General features: G+C 26.5%; 1 protein-coding gene across 2 annotated transcripts; it reads right to left on the bottom strand.

The window, feature by feature from the left end:
* Positions 1-1,112: 1,112 nt before the first annotated feature.
* On the bottom strand, positions 1,113-21,593 carry LOC135923042 (uncharacterized). 2 transcript variants are annotated; one of them, XM_065457646.1, is made up of 9 exons: positions 21,475-21,593; positions 13,295-13,869; positions 8,479-8,765; positions 7,732-7,898; positions 7,143-7,211; positions 5,390-5,580; positions 4,695-4,870; positions 4,283-4,406; positions 1,113-2,037 (listed from the first exon to the last, which is right to left on the bottom strand). In XM_065457646.1, exons 2-9 carry the CDS (start codon positions 13,867-13,869, stop codon positions 1,581-1,583), a joined length of 2,046 nt encoding a protein of 681 aa, XP_065313718.1. In that variant the 5' UTR covers positions 21,475-21,593; the 3' UTR covers positions 1,113-1,580. The 2 variants fall into 2 exon arrangements, with proteins under 2 accessions (XP_065313718.1, XP_065313719.1); XM_065457647.1 differs by lacking the exon at positions 21,475-21,593 and adding an exon at positions 20,742-20,872.
* Between the last annotated feature and the right edge of the window lie 2,042 nt (positions 21,594-23,635).

Here is a 23,635-nt window from a genome sequence, read left to right as displayed (position 1 = left end):
TTTGTAATCTAACAATGAAGCCAATCTCTCAAGATTGTGATAGCTACGCAAATTAGTTTAAAGAAATGTTCATATATATTCTTTGTCTTTCTCTTTATAAATTATTGTAAACAATGCTGAAGACACATACCAAAGGCTGACCTAGTCACCATTGCAATGCAACAAAACCATCAAATGGGCTTTAATTTCTGCAGATATTTTTTCTAAACTGGAGACTAATTGTTAGAATCGACAGAAAACTTCTAAACGGTATAACCTTAATTCTATGAACCTTGGGCTAATTCTTACTTTAACATTTTTTATGTACCGAACTTCTCCATTTGTTATAATAAAGACGTCCTCCGTAACTGAGCTGAGGTCTAATAAATACATCAATTCTAGTTCATACTATTCGTTCCTTTCATCTCGTAAATTAATTAAGAAGATTGGCAAGAGCATCATCAAAACAGATGAACCCAGCGCAAGTTACTACCACTTTCTATAAACATTATTTGATCAAATTATTTAGGCCTCATCTCTTCACCGGACGATGAGATCCATTAGTCTTTTTTATCTAGTTATAGTTACCTTTTCTCAATATGTTTTTATAGGGGTTTGTTAAATTTTGAGGTATTAGTATACTGTAGGACCTTTATTATATGAAGGTATAAATTATCATTATACAAATATATAACAAACATAAATGCTTAACTAAGCTTCAGATAATTCGAATTAAGTTATGTATTATTTTTATTCATAATCACCATTTACGAATAATATAATATCTATTTAAAACGAATTGAATATTCGCCTCGAATTCTATGACCTGTAATAGTTAGATTCTTTATTGATCCATTCAATCGTATGAAAAATATCAACTATGATAAAATACATTTATTTTATTTTTATATATATATATTTAATCATCAGAGAAAAATTATCGTAATTTCTAAATTTGTTTCACAAATATATGTATAATTATTTATACAAACGCTATTAAAATATAAGAATTTACACTAATTTAAAGTTTCGATTAAAAGTATAAATATTAATATATTAAAATATAGTTAATTATTTTGCAATATATTGTTTAAAAAAATATATGTAACACGTTAAAAAAGGTTATAAATTTAAAATGTATGCACACGCCTAATTTATTTTTTAGTATAATATATTATTTTACAAATTAAATTCAAAAAAAAGTAAATGTTAATATTAAATTATTTACAATTAGTGGATAAATTTATTGGAAAATAATATTGATTTAATACTTTATTAATTAAAGTTTAGTCTAAAACTTGTATATTCTATCTAAATAACTGTCGAAACTTGATATAAATTATATAAAATACTTAGTTAAATTTAAGTAATCACTTATCAAAAAAAATGAGATTTAGTCAAACATTATAGGATCACAATTTTGTTTAACAATGTAATTTTTCTTTGTTACTTATACACAAACCCTGTACTATTGAATGTATGCTAATACCTTTTAACTATTGGTTTAAAAAAGTTGAATAATTAATTTTAAACAATTATTTGCTTGCACAAAATGAATTAATAAAATTTGCGAAAGTTTAAAAAAAGAAGTATCAGTTCGATTATGAAACGCCTCCATAACCAAAGGACGAGGAAGAATTATTGCTTTGAGAGCCCACAGAATCTTCAGAAGAAAAAATTTCAGAGGTGGATGTCGAACTTACTTTATCGCTGCCACTGTTGCTAATTTCTCCATTCCTATCCATAACGGCGATCCTTTTGTTAACAATTTGAAAGTTTTTCACACCATTATTCGTTATAAAATTTGAGTTAACTAGTTTGTGATTGTTTTGATTTTGTTGTAACATGAGCGCCCTATTGGAGAGTAGAGTCTTGAACTGGAGGGTTGCCAAGGAAGTGGCCGGAATATTACGAGATGTGGTTGTAATGGGTCCTGAGTAGGGATATAGGCTACTTGGATTACTAAGATTTATTGATTTAGCATCGATTTCCGATTTAATAAGGGCGTCGTTATTGAGAACAAACGAGGATTGCATCGTTATTTTTTGTTGATTGAGTCTGTGTACAAAAAAAATAAAATGAGCGAAAACGTAATCATTTGATTTTAAATAAGAATATCATTTAAATGATTATAAATAAGAATATCAAAATTACAAAAATGGAAATTAAATTATTTGATAATTTATATATGAAAATTATAGGTGAGTCGAAAATACGTCGGTATAGGATTACAGTATTCATCACTTTTCTAATTTTTTTTAGAAAATATAAGTTAAGGTCTATTAATCCAAAATAAAAATTCTAAAAGGTGATATAGTTTCCTTGGGATCCCAAGGATTAAATTGTAATGTTTTTTTTCAATTTTAGGTATATTATTTCATATAAATAATACTAATAAGATTAGAAAAATCATTCATGTGATACCAATTAGATTGCGCCTATAAACGTCTCGGTTTACATTATTCTATATTTATTAAATTGGTTAAAATTTTTGAGGTACTGTTTAAAAATTAAAGAATTTAGGCTATAAATGTGATATTTCCTTTAGAAAATTTAGTTAGTTTTGTAATTTTACAAGGAAGAAAAAAGTATGAGAATGTAAGCAATTTTTTTGTAAATTATAAATATATCTCGGGAAATTCATATTTCTTCGAGAAAAGAAATGAAATAACCTTTCAAATACTCAGTCAATAAAAGTAGAAAACAGACCTTATTTTTATAAAAACTAATACGAAGTCTTATGCAAGTCTATAAATAAGTTTAAGACATCCCAAGAATGAAAAAAGGTGAACTTACGATGAATCTAATAATACTCGAGATAATCCCGAGTATTTTACTTAATATAAATTGTTTGTTATGCAAAGAAAAAGTAGATCTTAGATAGATGCTTTAAATTTTTTTCCTAAAATTTAAATAAATTCTTTTCCTAAAATTTAAATAAATTCTTTCAATGAGAAATTATTATTTTTTTATTATTGATGAAGAATTGTACTAAAAGTTTGTCTAATTTAATTTCAAAAATTTGAGATTATCTATCTCTAAAATTATTTTTTATGGGGGGGGGGGAGAGAAATTTTAAGAATAAATATTGGTTTTTGATTAAATTTATATTAAAATTCTTTTATTATAAAAAGATTATTAAATAACATCTTTTTTTGTTATCATTGTTTTAATGAGAATGTGTAAAGGAAAAACAGGATTATTATTATAATTATGAAAGTTTTGATATTTATTTCTATGAAATAAAATAGACCATTGTTTAAATTGTTAGTATATTGGAATTCTGCAAGTGGAACCCTATATTCCACAATTCATAAAATAAAACTAATAGTTCTCCAAAACAAAAAATATTGCCAATTCCAAACAGGAATTACTATATCCGTAATTTAATATTTTATATATTCAAGATGTTTTAAGTATATTTTAATGACATTTACTTTTCAAATCAGTCCAAATTGATTTTTAGGAAATTACCAGTAGAAATTAATTTTACAAGGACAATTTTAAGAAAAAATTCTGATTTTATGTGTGAACATTTAGAATAGAGGTCGGCCTGGCCCGTAATATTTTATATGAAGGAAGCAAACTAAATTTGTCTAATTATCAGCAAAAAATATCTTCAAGCTTCTGTTCGTCCAGCAGTAAAATTATTATGAACAATTTGTCTGGTCCAGTCCAAAGATTATTCTATTTCCAGAAGATATTTTGCAATTTAAAATTAAATTTTCTTGTTCTATCTCAAAATCTAACAAAATTTGATTTCGTCTGGAAAACTATAATTCCACTACTAATTACTTTCAGTGAGATCGTTTAAAATAAGAATAAAATTATATTCCTATCTCTTAACGTTTTGAAAATAAAATTACATTCCTATCTCTTAATGTTTTGAAAATAGAATGAGCATTTATAATAAAACACTCTCCTGTAAAATTTGAAAATAAGGAGATAGAATACTAGCAATTAGTGTTGTTAAACGGCTCGATTTAAGCCGATTTTTAAAAACGGCTAACTCAACATTATAGCCAAAAATATTACGTAAGCGTCGAGATTTCGCCAATAGATGTTCAATCTTATGTGCTATCTATGAGGAAAATCTTTAGGCTTGCATAATATTTCTCTGGATGAAATAATGATTTAGCCATTTTTAAAGATCGGCTCAAATCGGTTTAACAACACTACTTGCAATGCTATACCGACGAACTAAAACAGTGATAATTTCCTCTCCGATCAAAATATTTAGTAAGTTTGTGTCATTAATATTTTAAAAAATATACGGTAAAGCAAAAAATTAATGTAAATTTACTCGGGCATTCTATCATTGTTAGCGCATTTTTTTACGTTAAATTTTGATTCGTCGTCGGTTTGATCAAGTAAAGTTAAGGGATTAAATGTTAGTTGTTCGGACACGTTTTCGACCCCTGCCAAAGCTTTAAATATAAATTTTAAAAAAGGTTAGAAGGGTACTTCAAAATGATAATCCAATATGTTTTATTAAATGTTCATTTTTGGTGTCCTAGATAGTTAAAAAAAATTTAAAAAGCCAAAATTAAAATTTGTATGGAAAAAAAATGGTGAGGTTTACATCACAATATAGTAAATTTTCTTGTAGTATTGTTCACTATCGTGAAGAGAAGACACTTTAATTTGATCGAAATATAATTCTACCCTTTTAAATAGTCATTTGTGTTTAAAAATTATTTAAAATTTTGATTAACCTTTAACATAAGATTGCATAACTTTAGGTACCAGAGCTAGGGCCTTGGTAAGAGTTTGAGTGTCTATAATCTTCTCACCTATGTCGTCTAAACCCATGGTTAGATCCAACTTTTTCATTATTTGGAAATCTTCGATGACTTCAAAAGCATTGTTAAAGTTGAAATAATATTCGCATCTTAGAACAGTGTTTATTTATTGTTATTTTAAGAAAAAATATATAAATAAAACTTTGATATTCAAAAGCATTGTTAAAAAAGTTAAAATAACATTCGCATCTTAAAATAGTGTTTGTGTTTTTTAAGAAAAGATATATAAATAAAACTTTGTACTGATATGATATTTCTAGTGTTAGGAATTCTAAATGGTATAGTCAAATTGCAATCTTACTCTTATAGTGAAATAAGAATAAATCACTTTTTTTACAAACCACGGTCATGGGAAGAAACTTAATTATATATTTAAAACCTTGAGGATGGGCTAGTATTTCTAAATTCAGGTTGAAAAAGAAATATTTAATTTATTTATTATTTCTATAGTTTTTATAGTAATAACTCTTAGAATAGCTATTCTCATCCTGGTATGAGATGACGGAGCTTATATTATATTCAATTCGAACTTTAAGGTTATAAGATTATCGAGTCAAAAATTAAATCTTTATCAGATTAGCAATGCTTTAAAAAAAATAGTACATTACTTATCGTTAGATATGTTGCAATCAATAATGGTGGATTTATCGGTATTGATAAGGATAAATGGCAAAAATAACGAAGGTTGTGTGATTAGGGGCGAATTGCTGGGAAAAGAAGATTCTTGAATTTTAAGAGTTTTATTATTCGAAATGTGAACGGTTTTGTTACGTTCTATCAAGTTCTTTAGTGCTATTTGCTGTAAAAAAAAAATTAAGTTTGTAATAATATAATATTTTTATAAAAAAATATTTGCATTCCTTCTAAACTGATATTTTTTAAAAAATTTATAAAATAATCCTTATAACATAGATGTTATATAAATATAACTTTCTTAAGTCACACAATGATTAAAAAAATTCTAAAAATGAAAAATATTTAATCTAATATATTAATAACACTGTGTGACAAGAAAAATGGGAGAAGAAAATAAAAACAAGTTTTGGTGCAGAATTTGACGCTGAGTTCGAATCCGGTTTCCAAATTTTCCCTACACGTCAAGTTTTAAAAATATTACCGTATAAAGACAACTTTTCGAAATCTCAAAAATGGTAAAATTTAGGTCTTTATACGGATATATTTTAAAAAGTATCGAATAAAAATCCCTGAAAATTGGTGATAGTGTTAAACTTATATTTCTTTATAAATTTAACTATTTTTTATAATTTTTTATCGATTGGTTTTTGAGAAAAATGGTAAAGAATTTCGTTTTGGGGGTCTTAAGTTTTCAATTTAAATTACTATCAAAATTATTAACTTTAGAAGATAAATTTTATAGAATTTTGCTTCAAATATGCTCAAGATTATATATTAATTCTAATTATGTTTCAAAAGTACTCTATGCCATGAAAATTAAATCAAAATCTTTAAATTAAAAAAGTCGGTAAAGATATTTTCGAACTTTTTAATTTGTACACTTTTATTGAATTTTCTCTGCATAAAGCATTTTAAAGCAAAATTAAGGTAATATTTATCTTTTTTAGTTGTATTTAGTAATATTTTATGCATTTATGATCAATTTATACCAAAATCAGATATCTGTACCCACTTTTTTTAATTTGTACTCTTTTTGAATTGAGCATTTTTGAAGCAAAATTCATTTAAAATGCAATAATTGGTAATTTTTTCATATTTTTTATTAATATTTATCTTTTTTAGATGTATTTAAGAATATTTGTTTTTTTAATCAATTTATATCAAAATATATGATTTTCCAATGGAGTACCTTGAACCCGTAGTATGAGCAATAAATAATAATGCCAAATAACGAGTAGGAAGAAAGGAGAAGAATTATTTTTTTTCGCGCTTAATTTTTCATATTCGCGCTGAAAGCCACAATAAATAAATATATTACATGTAAACTATATTAAAAAAGATTTTATAAATAAAGGTAAATTTAAAAAATATAGGTTGTTTAAAAATTGAGTAAGGATTTTATAAAAAAAAATGTATAATAATAATAAGGAAGGTTTGCTGCAAAAATTAAGATATTTTTTTAGTTGTAGGGATCATTAGAACCGGAGTTATAAACCTTCAAAAAGTGCTAAAAATGATCTTTTTGGCCACTTTAACCTAAAACAAAAAAAACCTGACGTGCTAGAAAAAAACTGACAGCGGATTTAGCATATGCTTAAAAACTGTCTTAAAACATGTTTATTTTATTTTCTCCCAAAAAATCAAGTCGAAATTTGTCACACAGTGTAATTCTTTATAAACTTGTTATATATTTTTTTTAAATTTAAATTATATATTAATGCCAACTTTTAAAAGTAATTTATTGAGTTCGGATTGCTTCTCTTTTATCTGTTCGATCCTTCGTTCTTTTTCTTTCTAAAATAATGATATAAATATTTATTTCTGCCTTTTCTTGCTATATCATGAAAATTTTAAAGGATAGAAGGTATGGGATGCAGCCAAAGTCATGGTCCTCAAATAAAAGAGTAGTCCCTGCTGTAGTCCTAATTAAATAACCGATCTTTTAATTTTTCCTGTTACTTTAAAATATTTGTTATCTAATATTCTTGTTTTATCGTTTTATTAAATGAAGAAATATTTTATATTAACAAATAAAATCTGAACCATAATAAATAATACAAATACTTTAAATTGATAAACTTTTCGTTTTCATAGTATATTGCAAAATAACAATGAACCATAAAAAACTAAAGTAACTCCTCTAGAAATTTTATGAATTCAATAGTAAGGCAAACTTAAATTTAATAAAAGACCGGTCTAGACTTAAAAATAATTAAAAGACCGGTCTCGCGGTTCAAGATCGTACCGCACTAATGGTATGGATGGGTATAGATACATCTTTACAAATAATAAGAATAAATGGAATATTTAAAACCATCATATTGGAGCATTCTTGCATGGAATTGGTAGGTAATCCTATCCAGCGTATTTCTTTCTTCTCCTTTGATATGATGTTCATAGCCATCAGGACGTTTAAAGCGTCGTATACCCTTCTTCTAATATTTTTGTGGTCGTAAGCCGCCATGCTATTCAGGGTTGATTCTTGAGTCGAATTTTTAAAAGAAAAAAATTGTTAATTTATAGCTTTTTACCGAGTTATTATTTCAAACTTGTAAATTATCATATGAATAGATATTTCACATGCAAGTTTAACTTTGAATAAATGATTAATTATAATGATGAAAGACCTAACCATAATTATTTTATAATTGGCTAGAGTTGGTCTATAAGGAAATGACCAGAGTTCGTTTAATTTACGAGCCCCCCTCCCCATTCCAATAATGAAACATATGATAGCTATATGTCCCTTTATTTTACCCACTTTTGCTATTTATTATAGTTTAGAAGGTTAAGATGAGAATCGACACAATAACTAATTTATTAAGAAATGTGAAAGAATGTAATTATTAAGAAATGTGAAAGAATGTAATTATTAAGAAATGTGAAAGAATGTAATAAAACCTTATTTTTAAATATTAGAAAAAATGACAAATTAACGAAATTCAAAGAGTGACATGTCAAATGAAAGAATTAAATTTTAAAAAACAATATTTACAAAACAAAAATTTATACCTTAAAGTTATGGAAATCAATTATTTTATATTTCTCAATAAATCGAAACCATTTAAAATATCCTGGCCTGGGGAATACGAAGAATTGGAGTGGTGCTGATTGATGACGGATGAAAGAGCGAACTCAGCTACCAGTTCGTCCGCAACTTCGTTGTAAGTCGTCACGCCTTTTCGGTGCACCTTTTCGCATACCTTCATAGAGAAATGTCTCAAGCCTTTACCGGCCCGGTCCGTAGGAGTAGATCTGCGACCAGAACTATGGCCGTTTGTTATGTGGTGATTGTGATGAGGAGTTTCGTTTATGGTCGGTGAATAAAAATGCTGGGCCTCGAGTTTTCTAAAGGAGGATATAAATATTTTAGGAAATTTTAATATGAGATGTGATCAAAGGTATAATAAGTTGTTTGTTGTGTTGCAAAAACTATATTTTATTAATTATGTTACGGTTCACCCAATCATGTAGAATTCAAACCTTTATATTAGATTTGGGAGAGGGATAAATATAGGGTTTTCGGAATTTGTAGATGACTAAATTGCTCATCATCTTTAATAAATATATATATATAATGTCAATTTAATTTTTAAGTATGATGGGCAACCGAATACATTATTCAATTTTGGTAAAAATTAATTCAATAAATAAGTGTATGATAATATTAAATTTATAATTATAAATCTTTTCAGTTGAGATGTGATCAAAGGTATAATAAGTTGTTTGTTGTGTTGCAAAAACTATATTTTATTAATTATGTTACGGTTCACCCAATCATGTAGAATTCAAACCTTTATATTAGATTTGGGAGAGGGATAAATATAGGGTTTTCGGAATTTGTAGATGACTAAATTGCTCATCATCTTTAATAAATATATATATATAATGTCAATTTAATTTTTAAGTATGATGGGCAACCGAATACATTATTCAATTTTGGTAAAAATTAATTCAATAAATAAGTGTATGATAATATTAAATTTATAATTATAAATCTTTTCAGTATTCATTTTTGAAAAATCGTTGTCGAACAATAAGGGTAAATTTTTATAAATTAAAAACAGGCGATTTTAGAGAGAAATAGGAAATTTTAGAGGTCATACTGAGAAAGATATGATTCTAAGAATTTATCACAGGATTCAACACTTATCCAATTTTTTATAAAGTTTTTATATTTTAACATCGAATAATTTAATATCATCATTCTCGATCACATAAATTTAAAATGTCCACCAATATTTTTCAGTGTCCATATTTGAAGCAGGTGTGGGGAAGAGGGACTTTACATTGTAAGCGCATGGTGAGTAAAGCGGACCTCTTTCGTAATTTGGCCCAAGATAAAGATTCTTTGAAGAAATGGCAATTCTAAAATTTTAAATGGCTAAAGCTCCTGATTTAGAGAAGCAAAAAGAGAATGATACTCATATTGTAGTCAAATATAAATAATCAACAAACCCAGCAACCATGGGGATATCTATTTTAGCTTGTGAGATGTAGAAGAGAGGCTTATCATCGGCTAACTCTTTCTAGACATGTTGCGCTCAATTGGATAAATCTGTGAAAGGTGAGTGTAAAAGCTAAAATAATCCTCTGGCAAGCAATAAAACCACAAATGAATATTGAGATCATATGCCCAATCATTTTTAGTTAGTAGTGTTAGTAATGAAAATGGTAATTTGTAATTTTCTCTATGATGATTTTGGACCTCATCTATCCTATCGGACCAAATTCAGTCAGACATTCCTGATGGATTCGGTAGGGCTATGTGTTCCAAAAATTCTCATAGGCAAAGGAAGCTGGACACGTGCAAGGATACTACAGGGTTAGACTTAAAAACAAATTATAGATTCATTTATAGAAAAAAATCCCTTAAAATCTCTTATTTTTTTCGTGCGCTTATAATTTTCTAATACATACATTTCACAGAAAATGTGGATTAAAAAAAAGAAGGAAGTAGACTAGAATCAAGCGAACGTAAGAATTTTAAAAAGGGTTCTATAAATTATGATATAAAATTGAATTGGTCAGAATGATTATACTTACATATCGTCGTCGGAGAATTATAATGTTCTATATCCATTCTTTTTATAATTTTTTCACGCCAGAGTATTTATAAAAAATATTTCATGTATTTTAGATAAGAAATCACATTATAAATAATTAGTGAAGCTAACGATTATATAGGTCTTAGACCGGGGTCGATTGACAGATAGATTTTTTTGAGGACCAATCTTTTTTTTTTACTGACCTGACGGGCCTTTTATTATTATTTAAGTTTGCTTTACTATTCAATTAATATAGTTTTTTGTATATTTTATTTTATGTTATTTTTCAAGAGGAGTTATTCCAGTTATTGTGATTTGGTACATTTTTATTTTGCAATATGAAGACCATAAGTGTGTCAAAAAGCATCTTACTTACAGCCCGATAATCAAGAATTAAATTTGGTAAAAACGAAAATATTTTTAGAATAACAAAAAATATCTTTCTTAAAAACTGTGGTCTAGTCCGACCTGAGTGCCTCAGTCAGGCCCAGACCAAAGACCGGATCGTGACCTTCATTAATAATAATACAAATAAAGAATTATTCTAAATTATATTTGAACAGGTGATATGGAAGAACACAGTACTCGAGGATTAATTTAAAGAAAAAAATACAGATATAGAACACTATACAGCAGACGATATGTTGTATATTAAATGTTGAATCCTAATAAATTTGTCAGCATTCTATTATCCTTGATTGATTTTTCTAGTGACTTCAAAACTTTATATTTCAGATCTCTTCTGAAACTTCGACTAGAGGCCATAGTATCTTATCAGCGGAGGCCAAAACAATATTATGCAACAAATTTACAGAGTAAAAAAAATTTATTTAAAAAAAATTGAAAGGTTTCAAAAAAGAATTAATATATAGATTCCTGGCAGAAAAAAAAATCGATTTTTCCTTAAGAGAATATCTTTTTTATACATATACCGAGAAATTTGTGAGTTTACAAAATGAATCTCAAGCCATTTCCATAATAAAGTAGTATTCGAGATTAAGGGAAAAAAAATAGAAGGGCTGGAAATTGATTGACTTATTTAAATCGATAAATAATTTTAATGGATTAATTCTGTTTTCTAGATTCAGTGGAACGTATTCTAGTTATATCACATGCAAATAATGTTACACTTTCTTTTCTTTTTGATTAAATAAAAATAAGAAATAAACATTTAAAAGATCAATTATGAAGAAGAACAAAAATTTATCCTATTAAGATTTCAACAATTCTTAATATTTAACTGATTCAAAGCAGGTCACCCATCAATTCCAGACCTTCTCCCTAGGATCCCATAATTATGACACTAACCGGAAAAAATATTAAGTTTCATGAATGATAATTTTAAAATTTACGAATATGGCAGGTCTATTTTTATATTTTCACAATTATTAGCCATATGCGGCTTTGATTTTGAACAAGATAAAAATAATAATAAGATGCGTTGGCAGGGTAAGGGACTAGTGAAGAAACTATTTTAAATTAATTTGTAAATTTTATAGCAGTAGGATATGAATATTTCTTTTTAGTAAATATTTACATTTACATAAATATGAAAAAATGAAATAAAATAACCTCAAAAAAAAATAATTAATAAAATTACACGGGCAATAAACTCTACGTATGTTTATAAATGTATTTATTTCATAACGAAAAATTATATCCTTTAATGTAATTTTATAATATATATAAAAAAAATTGGGACATATATTATGTCAACTCTACTAATGATAAAAAATTTTAAAATTTATTTTATAAGAAACCTGAAATCATTTTTTATTCAATATATTCATAATATTTGATCGTACAATGTTAACTGACACAATTGTCTGAGGTAAAATGTTCAGTTTAAGAGAGTTTAATAAGCTTTTAAGCGAAAAATTAATAAAAAAATTTTATAGTTCAAGGCCAGTTTAGGTCACCTGATTTTTCTTATTATGTTCTTATCAACACAGATATTTTTATGAAAGATTGGCCGATCTGACATATCAAAATAGAGGATAAAAAAGGATTTATGATATAAAAATTAATAAGTAATTTCAAATGTTTTAATTGAAAGATATTATAAAAAAAATATTTTATATAATGATGTAATAGGGAGAAAGGCATAAGGCGATATCGAATCGGTATCAACTTTATCTATAGCAGATTAAATCAACCTTTAAAAGTTGGTACATCTCTCATTATACACAAGTTTAGTCTAATATCGCCCTTATTTGATCCTCAATATTCAAAAGTATTCGCTTTATTTCCACATATATTCAAATATTTTTCATTTTTGATAATAAAATTTAACAATATTTAATCATATTATTATTCGTTAGTAATACGAATATTAGATTTTTCGATTTGCATGATTTTAAATTTTCGAAACGAACAATTGAGCGTTTCAAGCGCAAATAATGCATTTCAAACATTGGCGTAGCCAGGATCTATGCAAAGGGGGGGGGGGGTATAAGCAAATTTTTACCCCCTTCGATGAACATTTATTCGCTTACACGTTGTTATTTGTGAAAATGTTTGCAATCAAATTTTCGCAAATAAACTTATAGAGAACTTTATTGATTAATTTTATATTATATAACATCCTTTAGTATTAGGGGGTGTACCATACCAATACCAGTTTTGGAGGTCTGATATTAAATTGATATCGGCCAATATGTGCACTGTTTTATTCTCTAGGTATTTTTTGTAAACCCAATAATAATACAACACAAATTCAAATGACTCTATCTAAATTTAAAAACTTCTGGAAGTTGTTTTATTTTTGCGACAGATTTAGGACAACCTAAAACCCTAATTATAAAAATATATTTTGTAATAAAAAGAAACTTTTCATTCAAGGGAGGATAATAACAATCCACGATTTGATGAGTAGTCATCCCAGGAGAATTACCGTATATTTGATTGTTTCTAATACCTATGGAAGTGAGACCCGTTTCGCCATTGCAATGTGGCTGCCGCGCATTGCCCAACCTATTTGATTCGAGCTGGGGCTTGTTAAGGCCAATATGATTTGCGGTATTATTAACGATTATCGGTTTATAACTGTTTGGAACCGGGGGTTTGATATAATATACGAAGTTATTGTTGTTAGGGCTTTGGGCATTTAAATTCGAGTCAGAAGAAACATTAGCATTATCAGCGTAATTGGGGTGACTTACAGAACTCGTGGTGATATGTTGAACGGGTTCTAAGTGAACGTGGTTATTTGTGGAGCAGGAAGGAATGAGGGAAACGTTATTGTTAATTATCCGAGCCCCGCGCAGGATGTTATGATTCGCGTGAGAACTATTCACTACCTGAAACCTGAGTCCCAGAGTCGAAGAGGTCACGATGTTATGAAGAGTGTTTGGATTTGTAGTGGTTACCGTGAATATAGGGGGTGATGCTGAGACCGCGGTCATCTAAAAAAAGGTTCATGTAAAATCTTAGTATTTTTTTATAAACTCTAAAATAAATAATGTAAACTAATTTTTAAATTATATGTAAAAATCCCTGAGGAATGAACAAAGAACTAAAGGATTTTGAAATATTTTAATTATTGATTAATTTTATTCAATCCACATTATACCATTTTATTGGAACAAAATATAATGAATGGCATTTACGGGAATATTAATTCAATAAAATTAACTATCACAAATCACATTTAATATCTATTTATGACAAAAAAAAATTGATTATTATACATAACGACAGCAGGAAAAAAATAATGAAAACTCCTATAAATCGGATATTAATAATTTTACAACATTGGTAATGTAATCGCTTATTATTATTTTCATAAATATATCATTCCTATCTATACCAATTACACAATCCAAAATAGCCAATCGGAAGTATCTAACCCAGGGTTGTGTATATGACCGCTCAAATTCAAATTATGTCTTTTAAGACAATTTTAACTTTATGTGAAATTATATTTTTTTTAAATTCTATAATTAATGATTCGCTCTCCATGACAGAGTCTTGTTATTTTTATTCAATATTATCATTTTCTTCAATATTCTTAATCAGCTTATGATATACTCTTACCAATTTTCGTTATCGAGATCTTCAATCGATTTCTTTTCTTCGTATGAATATCAAATCGACCAATTTCTTTCTGAAAAAGAAGTATAACTATGAATTGTTAGTAAGATATTATATTAGACACTTCTCGGTTCAAGGTGGGCAAAGCCCATTCCAACAAGTCGAAGCCGAAATTTTTATGAAAATTACTGCTTTCCGCATATTTTAGCAATTAAATATATCATCACTTTTACTACTGAAATTTATGTTAACTTAAAATCTCTTAATTATCATCACCTTGTAAAATGCCTAATTCTTTTATTATAGCACAGGCTTCATCAAATTCCCTACTAGTAAGCTCCCCTTATATTGGGAATTCAATAAATAACCAGGAGTGTGAGCACATGTATTTGGATTGTTTTTTCTTTTTCAAAATTATCATTTTTTTTCAGGTGGAGAAATTATAAAATTATGGTATGATCGAATTATGTGTTTTCCAAACAAAGCATATAGTTTTTTACGTAGGCCAAATTATATTCATCCCTTTGCTCTTACAACAATAAGATAGATAAATGTTAAAGATGTTTAAATTTTTCATCCAAAATATTTCTTCATTTATATTATTGGCCATTTCTTTCGGACAAATATCCAACTTCTACAGCAGAGCTGCTTTCAGAGCTTTCTTGCATATTTATATTTTCTCCTTATATATTATTGACGATGCCCATCTTGTTTAAAATAATGTACATAATGTTTATAAATTTGCAATTAGTAATTTTCTCAAACCATCTTTAGCAAAATTATTATATTTATTTATATATTGAGATTCAGTCAAATTGAAAATGGGAAAAATTCTTTAATTTTTATATTTTAAAATGAAATTCGAATATTTTAATATGAAAATCTTATATTGTAATATAAAATTATAATTAAATCGATGCTTTAATGATACAAATATATTTTAAAATAAAATGCGGCCTAATTAGATTGATAAACATGCTTTAAATACATATTAGTTAATTAAATCAATTTATTTATTCACCAATAACATTTTAGATTATTTGACCGTTTTTGATGAGGTCAAATACTCCTTCGGTCAATTGACCGACTTGCCAACTTTGATTCAGACCATGCATTTTCAATCCGGTCCTTCCCTTCTCAATTGGAAAATTTGCTGCTCATACATTCACAAAAACCTCATAAATAAGCCTATTTCTATTTGCTAATTAACATTTAAGAACGAGTAACATATTTCTAATTTAAAATGGTAGCCATCTTCCTTTGAAAGAACAATCATAGATCTCTTTTTTCTAGTGTAAATATATAACTAATATTCTCAAAATAATGGCATATATATACTTTTTAAATGGTCGAGTTATTCTATTAGATAAAATTATATTTTTTATGTGGAAGGAAATAATATAAGGGTATTTAAAAAAATGATCAGATCACTTTTATAAGGGAGCCATTTATTTTTTTATAAAAAAACACTCACCATCTGGTTCAACATTATGTAATCGAACTTATATATCCTTTTTTCATTAAACAATATAATATAAATTCAAGGTTTACATTTTTGAGAGTTATTAAAGATAAGGGGTGGGGGGGGGGGAGGGGGGGGGTTAAGATTTTAGCACCTTAACTAAATTTCCAAAAATAGAGTTAGAACCCTCCATATAATAATCAAGAAACAATCATTGTCAGTCACCTAGAAGTAATATCTATATAAAAAAAAAATTATCGGCCTAACAGGTGTTTTTTCAAAATATTTTATGTCAATTTTTTTTTTACTTATTTTTAATAAAGAATAATAATAATTTAAAAACCATGGCAATTATATTTTGATGGTAAACAAAGAACTCATCACCGTTTGTACAGGACAATAATTGTGAAAAAAACATTATCACCATTATTTTCATTTTTGTGGAAAACTGAAAATCATTTGTAGTAAATTATAAAAAATAATATAAATAAATAAAATAACATAACATAACGCTTTCATTGTATAAATTTTGTTGAATATTTTTTAATTTTATATATTTTATTTTTGAAAAAAATAATTATTCAAGTTTGATGAGTTTTTACGTTTTACTTTATTTTATTGATTTAAAAAATATATGTATAATAAAAATAGGAAAAGAAAAAAAATTAATATTATGAGAATATGATGCGTTTGACCGAGCTGAATAACCTTTTTAAAAATATTAATTCGGGCCGCGCCAACTTTTATATTTCTTAAGATGTGTGCAAAATATTGTGTTGGGTGGTCATACAAGACTTATTTTAATACAATTTCACAGGATTATACAGACCCAAACCCCCCGACCATAATTGCCCCAGGTGATATCATTATTAACCCCAGTCATTTAAAGAAAGATATCACTTAAAATTCTTTCAATATTTTTGTTAAGATCTTTTAGTAGCTTAATATTTTTAGGTAAGTATGTGCAAAATTAATTTTGTTCGGTAGTTAATAAGTTATACCGGTTTTTTGGAGTTTGGCGTATCCGGCTTATGGGCACGATGGCTGGGGGGTTTTTAAATATAGCCAGAAATTTTTTTCAAAAAAATATACGGAACGAACCGAAAAACAATTTCGAAAAAAATATACCCGGTCCGGGTCGTGTATTTTAAAACCAAATATTTTAAATCGCCATTAGATATAAAAATTAAAAATAAATATACTATATATTAAAAATATCCCGGGCCGGGTCTGAAAATATAAAACCTGGGCCAAAAAATTTTTCTAAAAAAATCTGGACCAGGCCGTGTAAATGGTATCTATTCAGGTTTCTGATTGATATATTAACTATAAAAACTTTTTTACACACCATTTTTAAAATTTAAAATTACTTGAATATTTGAACCTTAAATGAATCTACATCAATTTTATTTACATATTTTTTTTATATCATACTATTTATAAATAATTTGTCCATTTTTTGACTCTCTTGGAAAAAGCTGTAAGTTTTAAAATAAATAAAATCTTAAAATAACAGTCAAACTTTCGTGTCACTCTTTTCATATAAAAAGTTGTGGTTATTTCAATATAATACATATGTTTCGCCTTTAGCGCCGATGTCAGCCTTAATACTTTTAAGAAAAGTGTAAATTAAGGTACTCACACCTATCTTTTGATAACCTATTCATCAAATCGCCTTTGTTTTTAGGTCTATGTTTAATTTAATTCTAATATATAGTGTCCAAATTGGGGTCAGAGGAAGCCCCACATATACTTTCGTATCGTTATTTTCACTATAGTTAAACAACGGACTGGTGGGCAAAATATAAATTTTTTGAAGGCGGAATGAGCATCATGGCCGTGTCCTGGGTCGGCTTATTACATTTAGCCTTCTTTTAAGTATTGACTAAATAGCCAAAAAAAACAAAAGAAAAAAGGCAAAACCAAAATAACGAGAATAAAATATGAAAAAATAGCAATGCCACTAAATACTTAAAATAAACCAAAATAGGCTGTCCTCGATCAAATATTTAAGCCCATACTAAAAGGCAATTAAATATCCAAATTAATATATATCTATATTTTTAAAAAAATATTTTTATTTCTACAATTTAGTATATTTTACAAGATAAAGTTTTAAAAAAATATATAATAAAATAAATAGCCAAAACCAATCAAATATAATTTTAATAAAATATACAGGTGATTAAATATTTTTATGACAAAGGACTAGCGGGTAAAAGTCAGCCTATCGCAGAACTCTAATATGCATTGTAAGGAATAAAAAAAAATTCAAAATATTTTTTTCCATCTCTATAGAAAAAAAAATATTATAAAATAATTTGCGAATATCTTCATTTCCAGACCCGAAGCCCAAACAATGAGAAAAATCTCTAAGTTCGATCAAATCAATACCCTGAATCTAGCGTTGTTAAATGGCTTAATTTCGTCGATTTTTTAAAGCGGCGAAATCTTTATTACCTAAACCTTAAAAATCGCCAATAAATGTTTAAACCTTTCTGTAAATTATATTTATATCTTCTTTTATATTTTAAAAATTATATTTATAGCAAAATTCTCCAAGCTTGGTTAATTTACTCTTGCCTAAAAATCTGGAGTTTGCTGTTTATAATAAAAATCAGATAAATCTAATCATTTAAAAATATTAGCCAGGATCAATGATGACAGAAATTTTCCAGTAACATTAATGAAAATATAATGGGTTTTTTGAATAAAATTAATATATAATAGAGCTCTGAACGGATCTGTCAGTCAGTCAGCCCAACCAAAGTCAGGCCTGGTATTTGGATTTTCATACTGAACCAACCTAATTTAAAATTTTTGATTTCGTTTTTAGAAAATTTGTAAACTTTTTTTTAAAATTTTAATATAATATAACAATAAATTTGTAATTTTTTTTGCAAATTGTACTTTTTTAATCTTTTCGAGTTTTTAACTTTTAAATTTCTTTTATATTTGCAGTCATTCTCAAAATTTTTTAGGATAAAACTCTGATTTTAGCAAGAGCTTTCTTTATTTTACATTTAAATAATTCTGATTACAACAATAAAAGCCTATTATTACATTAATTACATACCAAATTTGTTAAAACATGTAGAAAACAAAATAATTTAAAATTTTGTTGATGCCCTTGTCAAAATTTATTTAAAATCGAGGATCTGACCAAGTTAAAATTCGATAGGTTCATACAATGCTAATGGATTGATTGATGAAATATTGAAAATTAAAATAATATTTCAGATAGCCAAACAATTTTTTGGCATCATTATATAAAATTTGAGTTTATCTATTACATTCAAATGAGAATATTCTTTTTGAAAATTCAAAAAAATGCTTTAAATTGATTAGTAATTTATTTCCTGCGATGCAATATTTTTTTCAAATAATAGTTATTTGAAACCAAATAATTTGATTAAATAATATTTTTTCTAGTTCATATAAAAATGTTTATATTCTTTTTAACCCAATTATTTTTTCACATTCTTTTGGGTATATTTAGTAATAATTTATTAACTACCATACAGAGCCATCCCCATGTGGGTAGAGGCAGACCATCTTTTTTCAAAAAATATTCTGGCTCCCAAATCTAGCCCCTCAAAAAAATTTTTGGCCCTCAAATGAAAATACATAAGAAAATATTATTTTATACAAATTAATAAATAAGTTGTGAAAACCTAAGCATATTATTCATTATATTTTTTTATAGAGAAATCCAAGAAAATTTAATAGGAATCATTAATTTACAATGTCGCAAAATTATTATTTTAAAGTAACTTAAATTAAATAATAATTCATTGAATATAATAAGCCAGGCATATAATATGCAAACGTCATGTCTGGCCAAAATGGAGGAGTACAAATCTTGCTTCAAAAAATATTAATAAAAAGGTACCTTTGCTACAACCACAAGTTGCATCTTGTTTTTCAAAATTGGTATAATAATATTGTTATTATTTTTAATTTTTTAATCTAATGTATTGTATAATACTTTAGTCATTTTAACGTATCTTGTAAATATATAGGTCGTGCTCTTAGGAGACTTTTAGACCAGAGGTGGACTGGTCAATTAGAAACATCTCCTATCATTTACAAGAATTTTGAAGTTATTGGTGAAGTATTATTTTAATTTCCCAATAAAACTTAATTCAGAGATTTCTACTTATAATTCAGTCAAAGCTTCTGGTCTTATCTAAATGCTTAATATAAATTACATTATAGTCATTTTTATTTATGAGGTATTAATCACAATAGATTCACTAAAAAGGTAACTATAGTCAGCAGTTACTAATATAGTGGATGCTAAAAAATATAGTTCCCACAATTAATATATTAAAAATAAAAGTGATAATTCTTTTTATTTGAAAAGAATTCAGGCTAAGAAACTTATAAAATTTAATATCATCGCTCAAAAACATCAAGGGCATATCAATGGCTTTTTATGAGGCCTCATTCTCTACACTAAAAGTTCCATCATGCACTAGAGAATTGATGAAAGATCCATAAACAAAATTTATTATTAATGGCTTATAGAAAAACTACAAAATTTAGCTTTCAATTCATTTATGTTAAATTTAAAAATAAAAATCATCATTTACAAATTTTTAATAAAAATAGACTAAAATTTCTATGAGTGCACTATTTGTTTTTATTTCAAAAAATATTGACCCCCGAAGTAAGCAGTTGCCCCAAGCTGGAATTCCTAGCTATAGCCCTTTTACAATAACTCACTTAAATATATTTGATCCAAAAATTTTCTAATTTCTATAATTCAATTTCATTTACCTATTTTCATTGGATCCACAAATGTGATGCAAGCTGATTTAGTATTAGTTAATTCTGGAAAATAGCATAATTATCAAATATTAGTAATTTAAGTTATTTAAAAATAATTACTTTTACAACATTTAAATAATTAAATATATTGATTTTTATAAATATTCCTTGTTAAATGATGAGCATAAATTATAGTTGGAACTAAAATTTATAATATTATTATAAAAAGTTTATTTTTATTTACATTTATTTAGCTTTCTAAGCCATAAATTATTTTACACAATTTATAAAATTAAATTTTGTAAACATAATATATAACTTCTGATTGCAAGGTACTTTAATATTAGAAATACTATTTTTGAACTTTTAAAGAGCATTAAAAAGAATCAGTATAGAGTAAATAGATTTAGCAAACTATATTGTTGACTATGTTTAAATTAAATAATGAGGATAAATTGATATAAATCTATTATCATTCAACTCACATTATAAGATGTTTAAAGCCCATAAAAACTTTTATTGAAATTCATAAAAAATCTATGATATAGCAATTTTGATAAAATTAAACCCCTACTAAACACATTTTAATATAATAAAAATTTTAAGATTTTCATTCAGATATAATTTTAATTAATAAAATTAAGCAATAAATTGAAAATTTCTAACTGATTTTAGAACTTTTGCAAATATGACTACAATATATATATATATAAATATATAAAAAATATCAATATTTAAATACTTTATTGCATTATATCAACAGGATTAAAAGTGAGATTTTAAAAAAATTTAAAAGGGTAAAAACCTCCGTTTATATATGAATGAATGTTAATAAAATATTTGTATTTGGTCACTTTATTCAGGTCATATTTTAATCATCAATTAATACGAAATATGTTCCATTGTCATCTGGCCTTCCTTTCAAGATCATAAATTGCAAACTACTAACTCTTTTCGGGTCACCCAATTGACTCTCCAGACGCAGTAAATATACTCCTTAACACTTCCTTAAAGTTATTCCTAAACTTTAAGCCAATTTTCAGCAAATTATTATTTAACTACGCTTTTTATTCAAAATTTTTCTCTAACCCCTAAGCTAATTAACGCCTTCCCCCCCCCATTTTCTCTAATTTAAACAAACTCGTTGTGCATAAAAACCAAATCAGAAATTATATTCAAGAGATTATAAATCTCTTCTATGTTAAATCAAGCATCTCAAAATGTGGGGGTATCGGAATTCGTTCACCGTTACTTCATATTTCCTCGTAACTATCGTATCGACACGACAGTTCTTAATAATCGACAAATGCATTCTTCCAGATAAATACCTATATTCTAACCTCGAGCTCTGATATGCTAATAAATTTCATTTGCCCATCGCCCCCCCCTCATGTCTGCAGAAAGATTGTGGTTGTCCTTTGTTTAATGATATTTTTGAATTACTATTATTGTACCTACAAACAAAAGGAATAGCCAAATCAATTAAATTTTATGGCTGAGTGGATTTAAGCCATCCCCAGCTTAAATCTCGGTCTTCATCTATTTTCCGAAGAATCTTAATTGGTCTCGTACTGTCAGATCTGAAGAAAATGGAGACCATCAATTACATGATTCTCTAAAAGCTGCAATTCTAGACATAAAGCATATCTAAGGGTGTACCGATACTACTTTTTGGAGGCCGATCCGATATTAAATTGATATTGGCCTATTACCGATCCTATATCATATCTAATTAGGTATTCAGTAAAGATACCAATGTGTTTTTAATTTTTAATATACTTTTTATTAGTATAACATTTTTAATCCAACTATACCATAACTTCAGTGGCGTCACTAAGTGAGGGCGCGCAGGGGCTGGAGCCCCCTAAAAAATTTGAATAGCCCTTCTAAAAATAAATTTTTTTGATGGCACACTGAACGATTTCTTTTATAATTCTATTAAGTAATATATAGATTTAATTTTATTATTTAAAAATTAATAAGACAATCTAAATTTTTATCAAATTAATACTATTTTAATGATTAGATTAATACATATAAATAATATTTTCACTGTGTCAGCTTGCAATCAAATTCTGTGTTAAAAATAGAATATCATTATCACTCACTAAATATTAATTTAGCATTAACATTTTAAAATTTAATTACCATGCCTCTTCCTAAAAATATTTTCAAGGTACAAATAAGTATAAGAGATTTCTTTATAAAAAGTAAGTAGATATATAATTGATACTCTATTATATATAATTGGTTATAAAATATTAGGTAAAATGCCTCTTTTACAGACGTATTTGACAGTTATATAATATATTACAGTTAATCTTTTAATAAATTTACTAATAAATGCTTTTGATAATAAATATAAGTAACAATTTGCATTCCATTCTTTAATGTCATCTATTTATTTAAAAAAATATTGTTAAAAATTAAACATCTAATTATGATCCCACAATAAATGTAATCTTATTAGATATCTTTTTTTTCTTCTCTTTTTTATGTGTTTTTAGGAAAGCTATTTTTTCCTTCTTTGTAAAACAGTTTTGAGTTGAATTTTTAATACGAATATACTTTTGATATTATTTTAGTATATAATATACATCTAGAGGTGGAACGATAATAATAAATAAAATCTTAATTGCTTTCTTCATATCACTCTGGTCCTTATTTTATAGTTAGAAAATGATTCATTTCTAATATGGCATCCTTACAGTGTAAATAACTCAAGGCCTCTCAATATATTTGCATATCTTATATTTGTCTGGCTATATAATATTATTACTCCTGCTGCTTAGAGCATTTGATTGCATAATTTAGATGAGCAATAATGGTCAACTGCCTAGTTGTTTATCATTAAAAATGCAAGATAATCTTTTAGAAATTTAATGCTCATAATAATTTTCTCG

Source organism: Gordionus sp. m RMFG-2023, chromosome 1, assembly GCF_954871325.1.
Source record: "Gordionus sp. m RMFG-2023 chromosome 1, tfGorSpeb1-WG-v2, whole genome shotgun sequence".
In the NCBI taxonomy this organism is placed as follows: Eukaryota; Metazoa; Nematomorpha; class Gordioida; order Chordodea; family Parachordodidae; genus Gordionus; species Gordionus sp. m RMFG-2023.
The sequence above is the reverse complement of the archived record's forward strand: the minus strand, read 5'-3'. Positions and strand labels throughout refer to the sequence as shown.

What these genes read in the sequence shown, in the direction of transcription:
- LOC135923042 (XM_065457646.1), bottom strand. Translation starts at nt 13,869, where the DNA reads ATGACCGCGGTCTCAGCATCACCCCCTATATTCACGGTAACCACTACA. An exon ending in AGGCCAGGATATTTTAAATG is followed by an intron (nt 7,899 to 8,478) that starts GTTTCGATTTAT and finishes ATTCGACTCAAG; the next exon opens with AATCAACCCTGAATAGCATG. An exon ending in TCAATAAATTACTTTTAAAA is followed by an intron (nt 5,581 to 7,142) that starts GTTGGCATTAAT and finishes TTTTTTTTACAG; the next exon opens with CAAATAGCACTAAAGAACTT.